Genomic DNA, 12,276 nt, shown 5'->3' with positions numbered 1-12,276 from the left:
ACCCCAACTCGGCAGCCGTCACGTGGTGCCTGGAGTGGGTGGAGGGGAGAAAAAGGCGAGACTTTTTTGGGTGCTCTGGATCGCCAGTAGTTCTTCAGCTTCAGCCGCCAACTCCACAGGCGCCGCTCTCGGCTCGGGAGCGCTAGCAAGAGGAGTCCGGGACCCGCAGCTAGGAGCCCCTGCGCGGGCGATGCGGGCGCCGCGGGCGACACCTGCGGCTCCTCTCGGCGGCAGCAGTCGCCAAGGCGGCAGCAGCAAGGGCCCCAGAAGCTTCAGCAGCCACAGCCACTGCGGCCCGGGCAGCCTCCGCTGCGGTCGCCGCCTCTGATGTGCGCCTGCCCGCTTCCGGCCCCGCGTCTCCGGGAGGATGTGGGTCCTCGGCATCGCGACAACTTTTTGCGGATTGTTCTTGCTTCCAGGTAAGAGAATGAAGAGGAAAGCAGCCCGGTTAGTCGCGGACACCTCATCGACCCTCTGGTCTCTTCGCCCCCCATGTGCCCAGCTACGGGCCAGCGTTGCTCTGGGGATGCCCAGCGGGAGTTTAGCGGTGGCGACTGGTGCCTAGAGGCGCTAGACTGGGAAAGTCGCCAAGTCCCGCGCCTGGGGAGGAGAGCCCCGGAGCGGCGGATTTGCGCGACTCCCAGCTGCAGCTGCTCGGGCAGCTCTGTGCGGGAGAAGCTGGGCTAGGAAAGAAGGAGGGTCAGAACAGTGCTGGGTGCCTATAAGAAGGTGAGGGGACTGCATCCCCCCGAACCCCACCAAGTTGCCAAGCGTTTCTGGCAACCCGTGGGAGTGGCGCCGCCGACAGGTGAGCAGCGCCCCGCGGCAGCCTGCTACCCGGCGGCGCCGGGGCTGGGTTGTTACATTCCGAGCAATATCAATGTGGGGCTAGAAGGGGACACACAGGGGCAGAGGGAGCGCTGGCAATTAGGTTTAGACAGAAGGTCCTAGAGCCAAAGAGAGCAACCAGCTGAAGCAATGATAGATGCAGATGTCTGGCTTCCTCTTCGCTTAACAGCTCCCGACTGAGCTCTTCAGAGCTGGGACCCCGACTGCAGACCGTAAGCCAATGCTTACCCAGAAAATCAGCGTCCGGAAAGAGCTGCGGGGTCGTGGTCCCGGAAGCGCGCTCAAAGGCGCAACGCAGGTTGCCTTCTACCAGCTGCAGCCGCCTCCGCCGCGGAGAGAACAGTCCCGGAGAAGGGACCCAGGACTTAGGGCGCTGTAACACTTGGCGTCCAGCGACTCCTCCCGGGTTCCGGGGTTGGAGCGCAGGAAGCCTTGGAGCCACAGTACAGGAACGCTGACTTCAAATAAATAAATAAATAAATAAATATAACTGAAAAGGCGTCTGCGAATGCAATCATGAATGGTGCCAAAATAGTAATTAAGTAATTTGTAACCAATTAGCAATTAGGCAAATCCTCTGGCATAGACTGGAGCTGAATCTCATCTCTAGAACTACCTCGCAGTCCGGTTTGTACCCCGCCCTCCTCCTTTCAACTTCTTGGGCAAAGGACCCAAGTAGTGTTGGATGCACTCTTTGTGTCTAGAGCAGGGATCTAAGGGTCGCAGGTAGCGTTACACTTTATCCTGGGAGAACCTGGGTACCCGCGCCACCCACTGCCGACTTCAGCTACACCTGTGAAGACACCAGATCCGCAAGCATCCTAAACCCTGGAACTGACAGCTCTGTGGGGCAGGAGGGGGTCGTGGGGTCTGGGGTGGACCCAGTGTGGGTCTGTTGTGAACTCCATTGCATCTGTTCTGCAGGCTTTGCGCTACAAATCCAGTGCTACCAGTGCGAAGAATTCCAGCTGAACAACGACTGCTCCTCCCCTGAGTTCATCGTGAATTGCACGGTGAATGTTCAAGACATGTGTCAAAAAGAAGTGATGGAGCAAAGTGCTGGTAAGAGCCCGGGTGAGACGCTCCCTCCGCCCTTCAGCCTGTTGTGGGAGGTGGGAGGGGGCATTAAATTACAGGGGAAAAAAGGACTGACTTTGATTTAATGCATAAGCACACACACTGGTTATCACAGATTTACTTTTACAATGCTGGGAAAATAAAGAGTTCCAAGTTACTTTAATCTCATTAGAGTTAATTACCAGGGCTTCTCCCCAAGGGACTTGGGAGGAGAAGTGCATTTAAATCAGTGGCTCTCCTCTTTTTATTTACTCCCCACACCTCCCCATGCTAAAAGCAGATCAGAGGGTGGAAAATATATGAATAACCAGCCTCTGCTTGGGAAACTAGACAGTAGTCTGTGAGGGATGTCAGCCTGAAATATGGAGCTAGTTGAGGTTCCCAGAGGTCAGTGCTTGAAAAATGTGTTTTGTCAGAGAACCACACCATATTTCTTTGAAGAACACTATAGGATCTTTATTTAATTTTAGAAGTAATGCATCAAATTCCAGGCACAAATTTCTAAGATCTTTCAAAGGAATATGCCCAGCCCCACTGGTGCAACTGCTAGTTGGCTGAGTAAGGGGCCTGGGCATTATGGAAGGGAAGAAGTGGGTAGGACTCCCGAGCATGCCCCCTAATAGTCTTTTCTAAACCCAAGTCCCCCAAAATGTAACTCAAATTTTAAGAAAATATTTGGAATTCTTGCTTCACTTCCAAGGTCAAACCCATAAGAGAGACATTGCCAGCTAAAAGCTATTGAAAAAAAAGGGAAATACCATCATGTGATTAATGATATAGAATAAAAAGGAGCTCTGCCCCTGTTTTGTTCAGCAAACTGCCCACAGAGCCCCACAAAGTGATTAGAACTATTATGTGATTCCCTTAACCCACTGGTAAATCATTACAAGAATGGTAGTTTTAAAACCACCACTTTGGGAAAGTTTCCTCTCAATAAGGGCCTGAAAATGTCTTGTTGCCATTGTTATTTGGGTAGTACGCCTGCTAGCTCCCTGCAGCCCAGCTCATCACTGTTCTGTGACATGGTGTGTGTGTGTGTGTGTGTGTGTGTGTGTGTGTGTGTGGTTTTACATGCCGTTCCTTATAGGTCTTTACTGGCCAGGGTATGGATTCTTTCTACAAAAATCACTCTTCTGGGAAGGCTGAGACTTAATTGCTCTCAAGAATAACTTGTCCCAAGAAAAGCAGCAAGCATTATTTTCACATAGGATTGGGGGGCTATTAAAAAGGCAGAACAAAACAGAACTTAGTGGTGATTCTCTAGCTAAGACTGTGGATAATTTTTACAAATGACTTCTTTGGTACTTGTGTTTCATTCCTACATTTTACCTGAGCCCCAAATTTCTAGTCCTTCTACCAGAAGAATTGTTGTGGTTTTAGTTTAATCACTGAAAACACTTTATTATTACTTCCAAATTATTATTTCCAAGTATTTCCAGCTTTCTACCTTAAAGTAGGTAGAGTCAGACAAAATGGGGAGGTACTATGGACACATGAAGAACTTTTCAGCATCCATGAGGCCTCTGTTTACCTAAGCATTGTGTTTTATAACCTGGGATATATTTGAGAAAATGATATGAACTGAATTCAAGGTAACTTTTTTTTTCCCTGAGAAACACTTCTTCCCTCTGTGTTTCTAAGATGAACACCACACATTCCATTTTCAAAGTGCTGTTTTTTGTTTTTGTTTTTGTTTACCTTGCTTCATTCTCTTCTCCAAACCATACTATGAAAAGGCAGAGTGGGCATTATAAACTCCCATTGTATCCAAAGAAAACTTCAACACAGAGTCACCAAGTGCCTGGCCTGAGGTTGCTTGCTTTTAATAACCCAAGATGGGTGTCTTATCTACAAACCAGGTTTCTCTAGCCACAGGTTATGGGCCAATAGAATAAGTCCATCTCAGTTGTGAAGTTTGGAAAGCAGGAACAGTTAATAAACACAAAGGAACAAAAACAGCTATGAGGGAAAAGTACTAGGTCCAGGTATGCAGAAGGAATTGTGAGCCTAAATTAGTAAAAGTTAGCCAAATCCACTTGCTTCTGCATCAGAGAGCATTGCCTGGGGGCTCATACTCCCAAGGCACTTTGATGTTTATTGCCATATGATTATTAGAGACCTGTTAAATTTTTTTGTCAAGGAGGATGAAAAAAAAACCTAAAACCTCAATTGTTAAATGACAACAATGTAGCATAAGCATCACTGTAACAAGACCTAACTTTTGTTGTACCCTATGTATTTGGCTCTTTCCCTACCATTTTACATATCGAAGTTCATGAAATCTGGTAGTCCTCTTTTGAGAACTGTTTCCCCATATTACAATCAGCCAGCATTTAATTTTATTGTGTGGTCAACTTCTCCACTCAGAGAAAGAAAATAATGCTATTACATGATACTATTAGGAATAAAAATCAGAATTAAGGCCCTGAGGTTCTTGCCTTAGAGTTGAAAGGACTCGTTAAGGGTGTAATATTGACATCTTCCTGGAGTTTTATTCAACTCCACATGGATACCCCCTCCCCTCACAACCGAAAGCTCATTTCATAGTCCATGATATATCTGGCCATTGATCTTTTATAAGCTCCCCAAGTGATCCTGGAGTAGTCTAATTGAGAATTGCTCACATTTTTGTGTTGTAGAGGAACAGAGAAAAACTCCACAAAAGTTAGATGTCTGATCCAAGCCCACCACTCTTACCTGTTAGTAAAGGTACTTGAAACCTGTTTCCCAAGATAAAACCTTTGCTATAATACCTCCTACCAGCCTCTTATATAGTAAAACGAACTGTGTGTTTGCCTGAAAAGATAACAAGTCAATTTCTAAGGACTAAGGCAATTATTATCAAGTTGACCTGATGGCCTGGGTAGACAGGCACAAAGGGGATGTGGAAAGAACATGAAAACCAACCTGTAGGACTGTTAAAATTTGAGTGCTGTGTGGCCTCACATTTTTCATAGACATCGAAAAACTAGGACTTTAAATGGACTAAGAAATTTTAATGAACTAAACCAGTCTGACATTAAGGAATAATGAAAGGCATGCTCTCTCCAAAAACTACCAACAGTGCAATATGCCCAGGACTTCAGTTAGTCCTTTCTGGATTAAGTCTGCAAACTCAGCTCTTATGAACTTTAAGTCGGGTACATTTAATTTTCAATTGGGAAATACATTTAAAATTAACCTTTACCTATCCCCCAGAGTGGCATTCCTATTAGGTGCTGAGATTATTTGCCATTGCTCTCTTTCTCCTTGGTCATTTGCAGAATAATAAGGCTTAGGCTATGGGGAAGAGAAGGTTTGCTTCAGCTTCTTTCATTGTTCTTACTAATTGATATTTAAATGTTTGCATAACTAATGACATGTGCTGTCACCAGCTCTGCAGTTAATGGGTTAGTGTCTATATACCAGCACCCTTGATAAGGACACTTCTTTTGCTCTTGTTTATCATTGCATTCCATAAAATATTTCAAATATTGATTTTCATTTCAGAATGGAAGCCTCCCCCACCTTCCAGCATGAATTTTTAAACCAGGGTATAAAGAATGTGAATTTGCATTTGTTTGACAGTGCAATCTTGTAATTAGAGTTTTTCCTCTTGACTAGATACAGTGAAAGGGGCATAATTTAATTTTTATAGACTAGCCAATTTCTGCCCTTAGTAAAATATAGCTCTGTCAGTGAGCAAAATGTTACAGGTTCTCCCAAACCTTATTTAAAAGTTAAATGCAGTATATTGAGAGAAAGTTCATGGTCTGAATCAGTAACCTAATCGATCTCTTCACCCATCCTTTGCAACAAGCATTAATCTATTTGTCTGTTTTGCAATACAAGAGTTACTGATTTACATGCCATGTTGCATCTACATTATAGCTGTATAAGTAAAGGCTATTTTCCTTTGGATTAGTCAGTTGCTCATTAAGTTGGGCAAGGATGGCTCTAGGTTTTGAGTAGTTTAATTTCATGATCTAAAGGGATAGCAAGAGGACTAGATGTTCATAGAACAATCATCACCCACTCTTAGAAGACAAAAATGAAAAGGTAATCACAGCCAATGTTTTCTCAAGTGTAGCTCTGCTTAATTTTACCAAGATTTAAACTCATAGGCTCTAGTTTGTCTTTGGCGTTGGCTTGGCAGGAAGGACACCCAGTTCTGCTCATCAATCTCATACCACTGTCCCTTTATCCTGGATTCTTTTATTTAAGATTGCACATGCATTTGAGCACACACACACACACACACACACACACACACACACAACAGTACGGGTCTGTATGAGTTTATTTTTTTAATATTTTTGCCTATGTATATTTGTATATGCCCAAATATACACACACATGTAATCCTTGTAAGAAAAATATTGTCTTTCTTTGTAAATGTTCAGATTACAAATTATTTAACCCATGCTATGTTGTAGGCACAAAAGATATTGTCTAACTTTTTTTTTCCCTGCAGCATTTTATTTTTATTTATTTATTTATTTATTTATTTTTTAGGTATACCAGTGATATTAGCTAATCTGGTATCTTTCACCTGCCCCATATCTTCCTTCCTCCTGCCAGGCCTCTCTATTATCTCCCTTTTAGATATCCCACCTATAGTCCTTAACTTTTTTTACCTTCAAACCCGTTTTGAATTGATCAGATGGATTATGGTATATGTTCTACAAATAAAGTAAAAAACAGAAATGTAAAACTAACCATCATTTAACTTTGGAAAAGGAAACTTCAACAGGTTAAAAAAAAAAAACTTGAAAATAAAAGGAATTCCAATGTCAAGAAAGATATCCACGTATATTAACAGCATCCTTGCTGTTCAATGTCCACTTCAATAAAGTTATGAATTACACAGGAAGAAATTCTGTGCCATGAATGTCGATGTCACTCGTCCTTGCCTTTCTAGACACTAAAAGAACACCCTTCTCTTCAGGGCAAGACATTTTGCCAATCAGCTTGCTCACTTAGTTCTCCAGGTGCATCCATCTCTTTAATGTGGCAGGCAGAGCTGGCTTGGGAGGAAGTGTTTGGAGGGGTAATATCACATGCCTTTAGTCCCTGGACTCACAGTAAGTGAAGCATTTGTTTATGTTAACTTTCCAGCTGAACAAGCAGCCATGCTGACCTCCCATCTCCACAGATGAAACGTTTTAAGATTGATCCGACTTTCCCATAACGCTAATTCCTCCTGCTACGATTTCATGAAAGCTTCCGTCATTGATGGTTTTCCTAATGAGTTTAAACAGAGAGGCTTCAAAGCTGCTTTTTTTTTCCCCCAAGTGGAAATGAGACGAAGTATGAAAACAAAACACACCATTTCCTTTGAACTTTGAAAAGGAAATCGGCTTGCTTTATATACTCCTGAAACCAAAAAAAAAAAAAAAAAAAAAAAAAAAAAAAAAAAAAATTCTAACTTGCTCTCTTTCTCTTCCATCCTTCTCCTTCCCTTCCTTCCTCCCTCTCTCTGCCTCTCTTCCTCTTTTTTTTTTTTTTTTCCTTTCTGGTAGAATGACTGAGTTAGTTCTAATGCCCAAACCAGACAAATGTTTCTTAGCACACTATGTAGAAGGGCTCAGCACCTCAACTTTTGTTTTTCACCCATCAATTGGAAAGGGCACTTAGCTCCACAAGGAGAGAAAGCACCTGTGCTCCAGCCTTTCCATACTCAGATAACTTTGAGGTACTTATGTCTAGGAGCTTACCTTCTTCCCCTGGAAAATGTAGAAACAGCCTTCCTATTTTCTTATGACATACAGCAGGATAATGAAAAATGCAGTCAGTTTAACCAACTTAAAGAAATTGGTCCTCCAAATGGAAAGGTGCCTGGATTCCAAGGGAAGTTGCCTCATCCATTCTCCATATCTACCTTGGCTGGATGGTCCAGATATCCCAGCATTAGCTACATTGCATACTGTTTCCTCATTTCTCAGATTGAGGGAGTACTCAAAATTAGCCTTTCATTCCTTACAATGGCAACCTCATCGTTAGTCTGAAAAACTCCCAGTGTGATCATATCTCCACTGGATAGACATACACATGTCCCTCAATATGCTCAAGATCACACTGCCAATAGAACTGAAATTCTAGTGACTTTCTGTCCTCCAGGGTGTCTCCAACCACTGTGGTACCATTTTCCAATTTTTTTTCTTTGAGTTTTTAAAAACAATCTTTGTTGAGATATATTTTACCTACTATAAAACTCACCCTTAAAAAGTGTACAGTTCTGTGGGTTTTAGTACATTCAGAGTTGCTTAACTTGAGCCACTATCTAATTCCAAGACATTTGATTGACTTAAAAAGAAACCTTATAGCCATTACCAATCAATCGCTCCTATTTTCCCCTCCTCCCAGCCCCTGGAAACCATGAATCTAATTTCTCTTGAAATGGATTTCCCTATTCTGGACATTTCATAGAAATGAAGTCATGCTATATGTGGCTTTTGTGACTGGCTTTTTTTGCTTTGGATAATATTTTCATGGCTCATTCATGTCATTTCTGATTATGAAATAATCTCTCCTCTTACCGGTGCAGGTGTCTGAAGAGGTATCTCTAGTCTGGCAGATCTTTAAATGAGCTGGGTGGGATGAGGTGGGATGGGACATGGTGGCGATCACTAGAACTTCATTAGCTAACATTGGCCAATTTGCTGCATTGAAATAAAAACCTGTGCCAAGAGCAAGTCATTCCAGTGAGCTGTGGGACAAAGGAATTCATGTTCCTCCAACAACCGGTTTGTGCTGAGCATTGGAAGATCCATTCATTGAATAGTCAATCTATTTTCCCTTTAGGAGATCTTGATTTGGCTTAGATTAACCACAAGAATCATTAGACACATGGATGTGTAGTCCTGATGCCTGATGCTCTTGTCAGCAATTCCACCTGCCGGTTTCCACACCTGGCCCCACCCACAGGTCATAGCCCTGAAGCACCATGCCTTTAAGAGCCTAGAAGGACCTTAACCTCTCATGTCTCCACTTTCATTCCATAGATGACTTCACTGTGGTGCAGTTTTCTTTCCTGAAGGTGTGATCATCTTGATTTCTTTCCAGCCTCAGCCTACCTGCATTTAGTAATCTCTCAGTTAATCCCTACCAGGGGATTAATTCACTAACTGGGTTAAGACTCTCAACCCAGTCATTTCTCCTCTGAACCTTCTTGCATTGTCTTACATGTGAGCTTTCAGGGGACACCTCACATTTAAACCATAACTACTTATTTCCTCTTGAAGACTAAGCTGGTTTCTCCCTTGTTGTTTTCATTGTATATTTGGGTGTAGGGGTATAATTGCCATTGGGAGACAATGCATTTTCTCCCTTGGGCAAACTGCAAGAGGCCATATCTATAACTTAGAAGCTTCTATCAAATCTGGGATGAATGAACCTATGAGTAAAACAAAAATTGTGATCTATGCCATTAATTCTTTCTAGATGAGATAAACTTTGGACCATGGCTACATTGTGATTCAGAAACTGTTTTCATAGACCAGAGCTGTAGGGCATGTTCTCTTATTAATAAATTGCTTCCAAATTTCTGATGGCCTCCAACACTACAAAGCAAAGCAGGAGATGGACTGAATTAAGTGTTTTAGTTAAGGTGCAACCTTTGAGAGTTTGTAATAAATTGCTTTTTTTAAAAGGATGCGTTAAAATAGAATAGAGCAGCAATGGTTCAAGACGTTGATTTCAAGGGTTTTATGACTTTGCAAACCATGAGCAGGACTCACATGCGAAAGTGATAAAGTGTTGTATTATTTTAAGGAAGTTGTGATACTTGGTCCAGCGCATTTCATTTCTCACTGGACATGGACAATAGCTTTTTATGTTTTTCTATTTCTTGGACTTGTTCATAAGCGTGGTGGAATGACTAGAGACAGTGCCAGAGGCGGGTGGTGCCAGGCGTGCGGCTCTGAGCCTGCCGTAGTCGAGTGCGCTGCACACGGGATGAATACGAATGTGCACAGCAGTTGACAATGCTGTCCACTGAGACTTCTTCAAAGAGCCATCAGTGAAGCAGTTGTATTAAGTGATACCAGGCACTAGGTTTTATGCATGCTTTCACTGCTTATGCAAAATCTAGCGAACCACTTGGGTCTCTGGTAACTTAAGAAAACCTGTTCCAAATCACAAGAAACTAGGCAGGGTGATTAGTTTTCCACCAGTTAAGACATTCAAACTGGGAGTGTGAAGGGGCTCAGCTACACAAGGAGATTCTGTGGAGAGTTTCAGAGTCTTCAGAGGGAAAGGCGATGGGTGGGAGCTGTACCTGGAGACAGATGAGTTAGCTAACTTCCTCTGAAAGTCTGGACAACTTCCTATTCAGCCTGTCACTGGCTGGTGGAAGGGAAAGAAATACAAAGCAAATCAGAAGCAGCTGTTTGGCATAAGAGTAGGTTAAGATGGGGAGAACAAACCAACCCCTGTGGAACCTGAGTCCATATGAAAAAAAAAAACCAGCTAGGGGCCCTGCTCACCTGCACCCTGTTGGGAAGCATCTCTAACAGTTCCTAGAGTGGTGACAGGGAACTTAATAGAAGGATGTGCCAACAAGTGCATCTTGGTTCAGTGTTCTCCAACCAGCAATTTGCCTAGTGTCAAATCCTTTTTGCATTTTTAGGGTATATTTTTATAACCAAATTGAAGTATGTCTCCGTTCACTAGGGCCTGTTGGTGGTCTTCATTTCTGTACATGGGCTCCTGAAAGGATACTTGCTGTCCAAGCATTTTTAAATATTATACCAGAAACAAAGGCATTCAAATCTTTAACATAAGAAAAAAATAGAGATAAGTGGAATCCATCTTTGCTTTTTTTAGTTAAGATGGAAATAACTGACGAATGCCTCTGTCCTTTAAGAAATCTGAAATATATTCCACACCCAGGATTTTCAAATTTGTCAGATTGCTTTGAAGGATGACCTGGCTTCACTTTGAGTACGAACGTTTTCAGGAAATGAAGACGTGTGTGGGTACACATACTCTACAGCCAAGTTAACTTGCAGGTCAAGGCAGTTGGGGGACCAGATCAACACCAGCCAATCTTATCACCAGGAACTCTTACACCAATGTCAACCCTGATCATGAACTCCATTGGGAAGAAACAACCCCTGCCCTCATATAATATATTCTTCATTCCAAACCTGTGCCTCCTAGTCCTCTGCCATACGAGAGATACGCACTGAAAATACCTCCGCAAGACTCATGCAATTCAGACTTTCAACTTGGGGATGTACTACTTTCAAACCATTTAGTTGAAGCAAATTAGACACAAAAGAAAGAAAAAAAATTTTTTATTCTCCTGCTATTTTACCCTTATACTATTTCACCAGTCTCCAAGAATCCAACTAATTGTTTGTATTCTTTCTTCCTTTATTTTGTGTGCAGTACCGGGGGTGCTTAACCACTGAACCACATCCTCAGCCCTTTTTTATTTTGAGACAAGGTCTTGCTAAGTTGCTTAGGGCCTCACTACATTGCTGAGGTTGGCTTTGAACCTACAATCCTCCTGCCCCGGCCTCCCAGAGGTCCTGAGACAGGTGTGTACCACTGTGCCTAGCTAATTATTTTTAGTCCTGCCCTTTTTATAGAATATTATTAGTTATAATTGTCATGATACTGACAAAGCCTGAGTACTATCTATTCTAAGGGCTACAATAGCCCCTAGATATCCAGAAACACTTCAGTCTATACCCTCCATTATAGAAAAATCAACCAGCGCTTGCTATCACCAAGTCCACTTCCTTCTTTATTTTTTTCATTTGAAAGGGTTTTTTTTTTTTTGAGGGGAGGGGGGTGTATCAGGAATTGAACTCAGGGGCACTCAACCACTGAGCCAAATCCCCAGCCCTATTTTGTATTTTTTATTTAGAGACAGGGTATCACCAAGTTGCTTAGCACCTTGCCATTGCTGAGGCTGGCTTTGAACTCACGATCCTACTGTCTCAGCCTCCCAAGCTGCTGAGATTACAGGCATGCACCACCATACCCAGCTTTCACTTCTATTTTTGCCTATATCCTGGATCTTGCTTCCTCTGTAATTGAAGAATGCTTTTGACTGTAACAGGGGCTTAAACCATGAAGACATTTATTAGTTAGCTAAGGGGATAGTCTATAAGAAGTGGGCATTAGGGTCACTTCCATAGCACAGTGATGTCATCAAGACCCAGAATTTCTCCATTTTCCTGCTCACTTTGACAAGCATGGTGTGCTTTGTACTGAAGCTGAAAGGCACAAAGCTGACCACTATGTTCCATCTGAAGAGACGAGACGGCACTAGGGAACTTTTGTCTTCACCTTTGCCTTTTAATGAGAAAACAGAAGCTTTCCAAAAGTATTCCAAGAGAATTTTGCTTATTTCTTCTC

At 42.7% G+C, this 12,276-nt stretch overlaps 1 protein-coding gene across 1 annotated transcript in view; it reads left to right on the top strand.

The window, feature by feature from the left end:
* Positions 1 to 190: 190 nt before the first annotated feature.
* The window catches only part of Lypd1 (LY6/PLAUR domain containing 1), a 36,021-nt gene continuing 23,935 nt past the window's right edge, over positions 191 to 12,276 (top strand). Inside the window, exons 1-3 of the mRNA XM_076866673.1 lie at positions 191 to 251; positions 381 to 419; positions 1,774 to 1,911. Coding sequence (XP_076722788.1) covers positions 191 to 251; positions 381 to 419; positions 1,774 to 1,911 — 238 coding nt within the window. The remainder of the gene's footprint in view (positions 252 to 380; positions 420 to 1,773; positions 1,912 to 12,276) is intronic.

The sequence above is a fragment of the Callospermophilus lateralis genome, chromosome 9 (assembly GCF_048772815.1).
Source record: "Callospermophilus lateralis isolate mCalLat2 chromosome 9, mCalLat2.hap1, whole genome shotgun sequence".
Classification (NCBI taxonomy): domain Eukaryota; kingdom Metazoa; phylum Chordata; class Mammalia; order Rodentia; family Sciuridae; genus Callospermophilus; species Callospermophilus lateralis.
The sequence above is the reverse complement of the archived record's forward strand: the minus strand, read 5'-3'. Positions and strand labels throughout refer to the sequence as shown.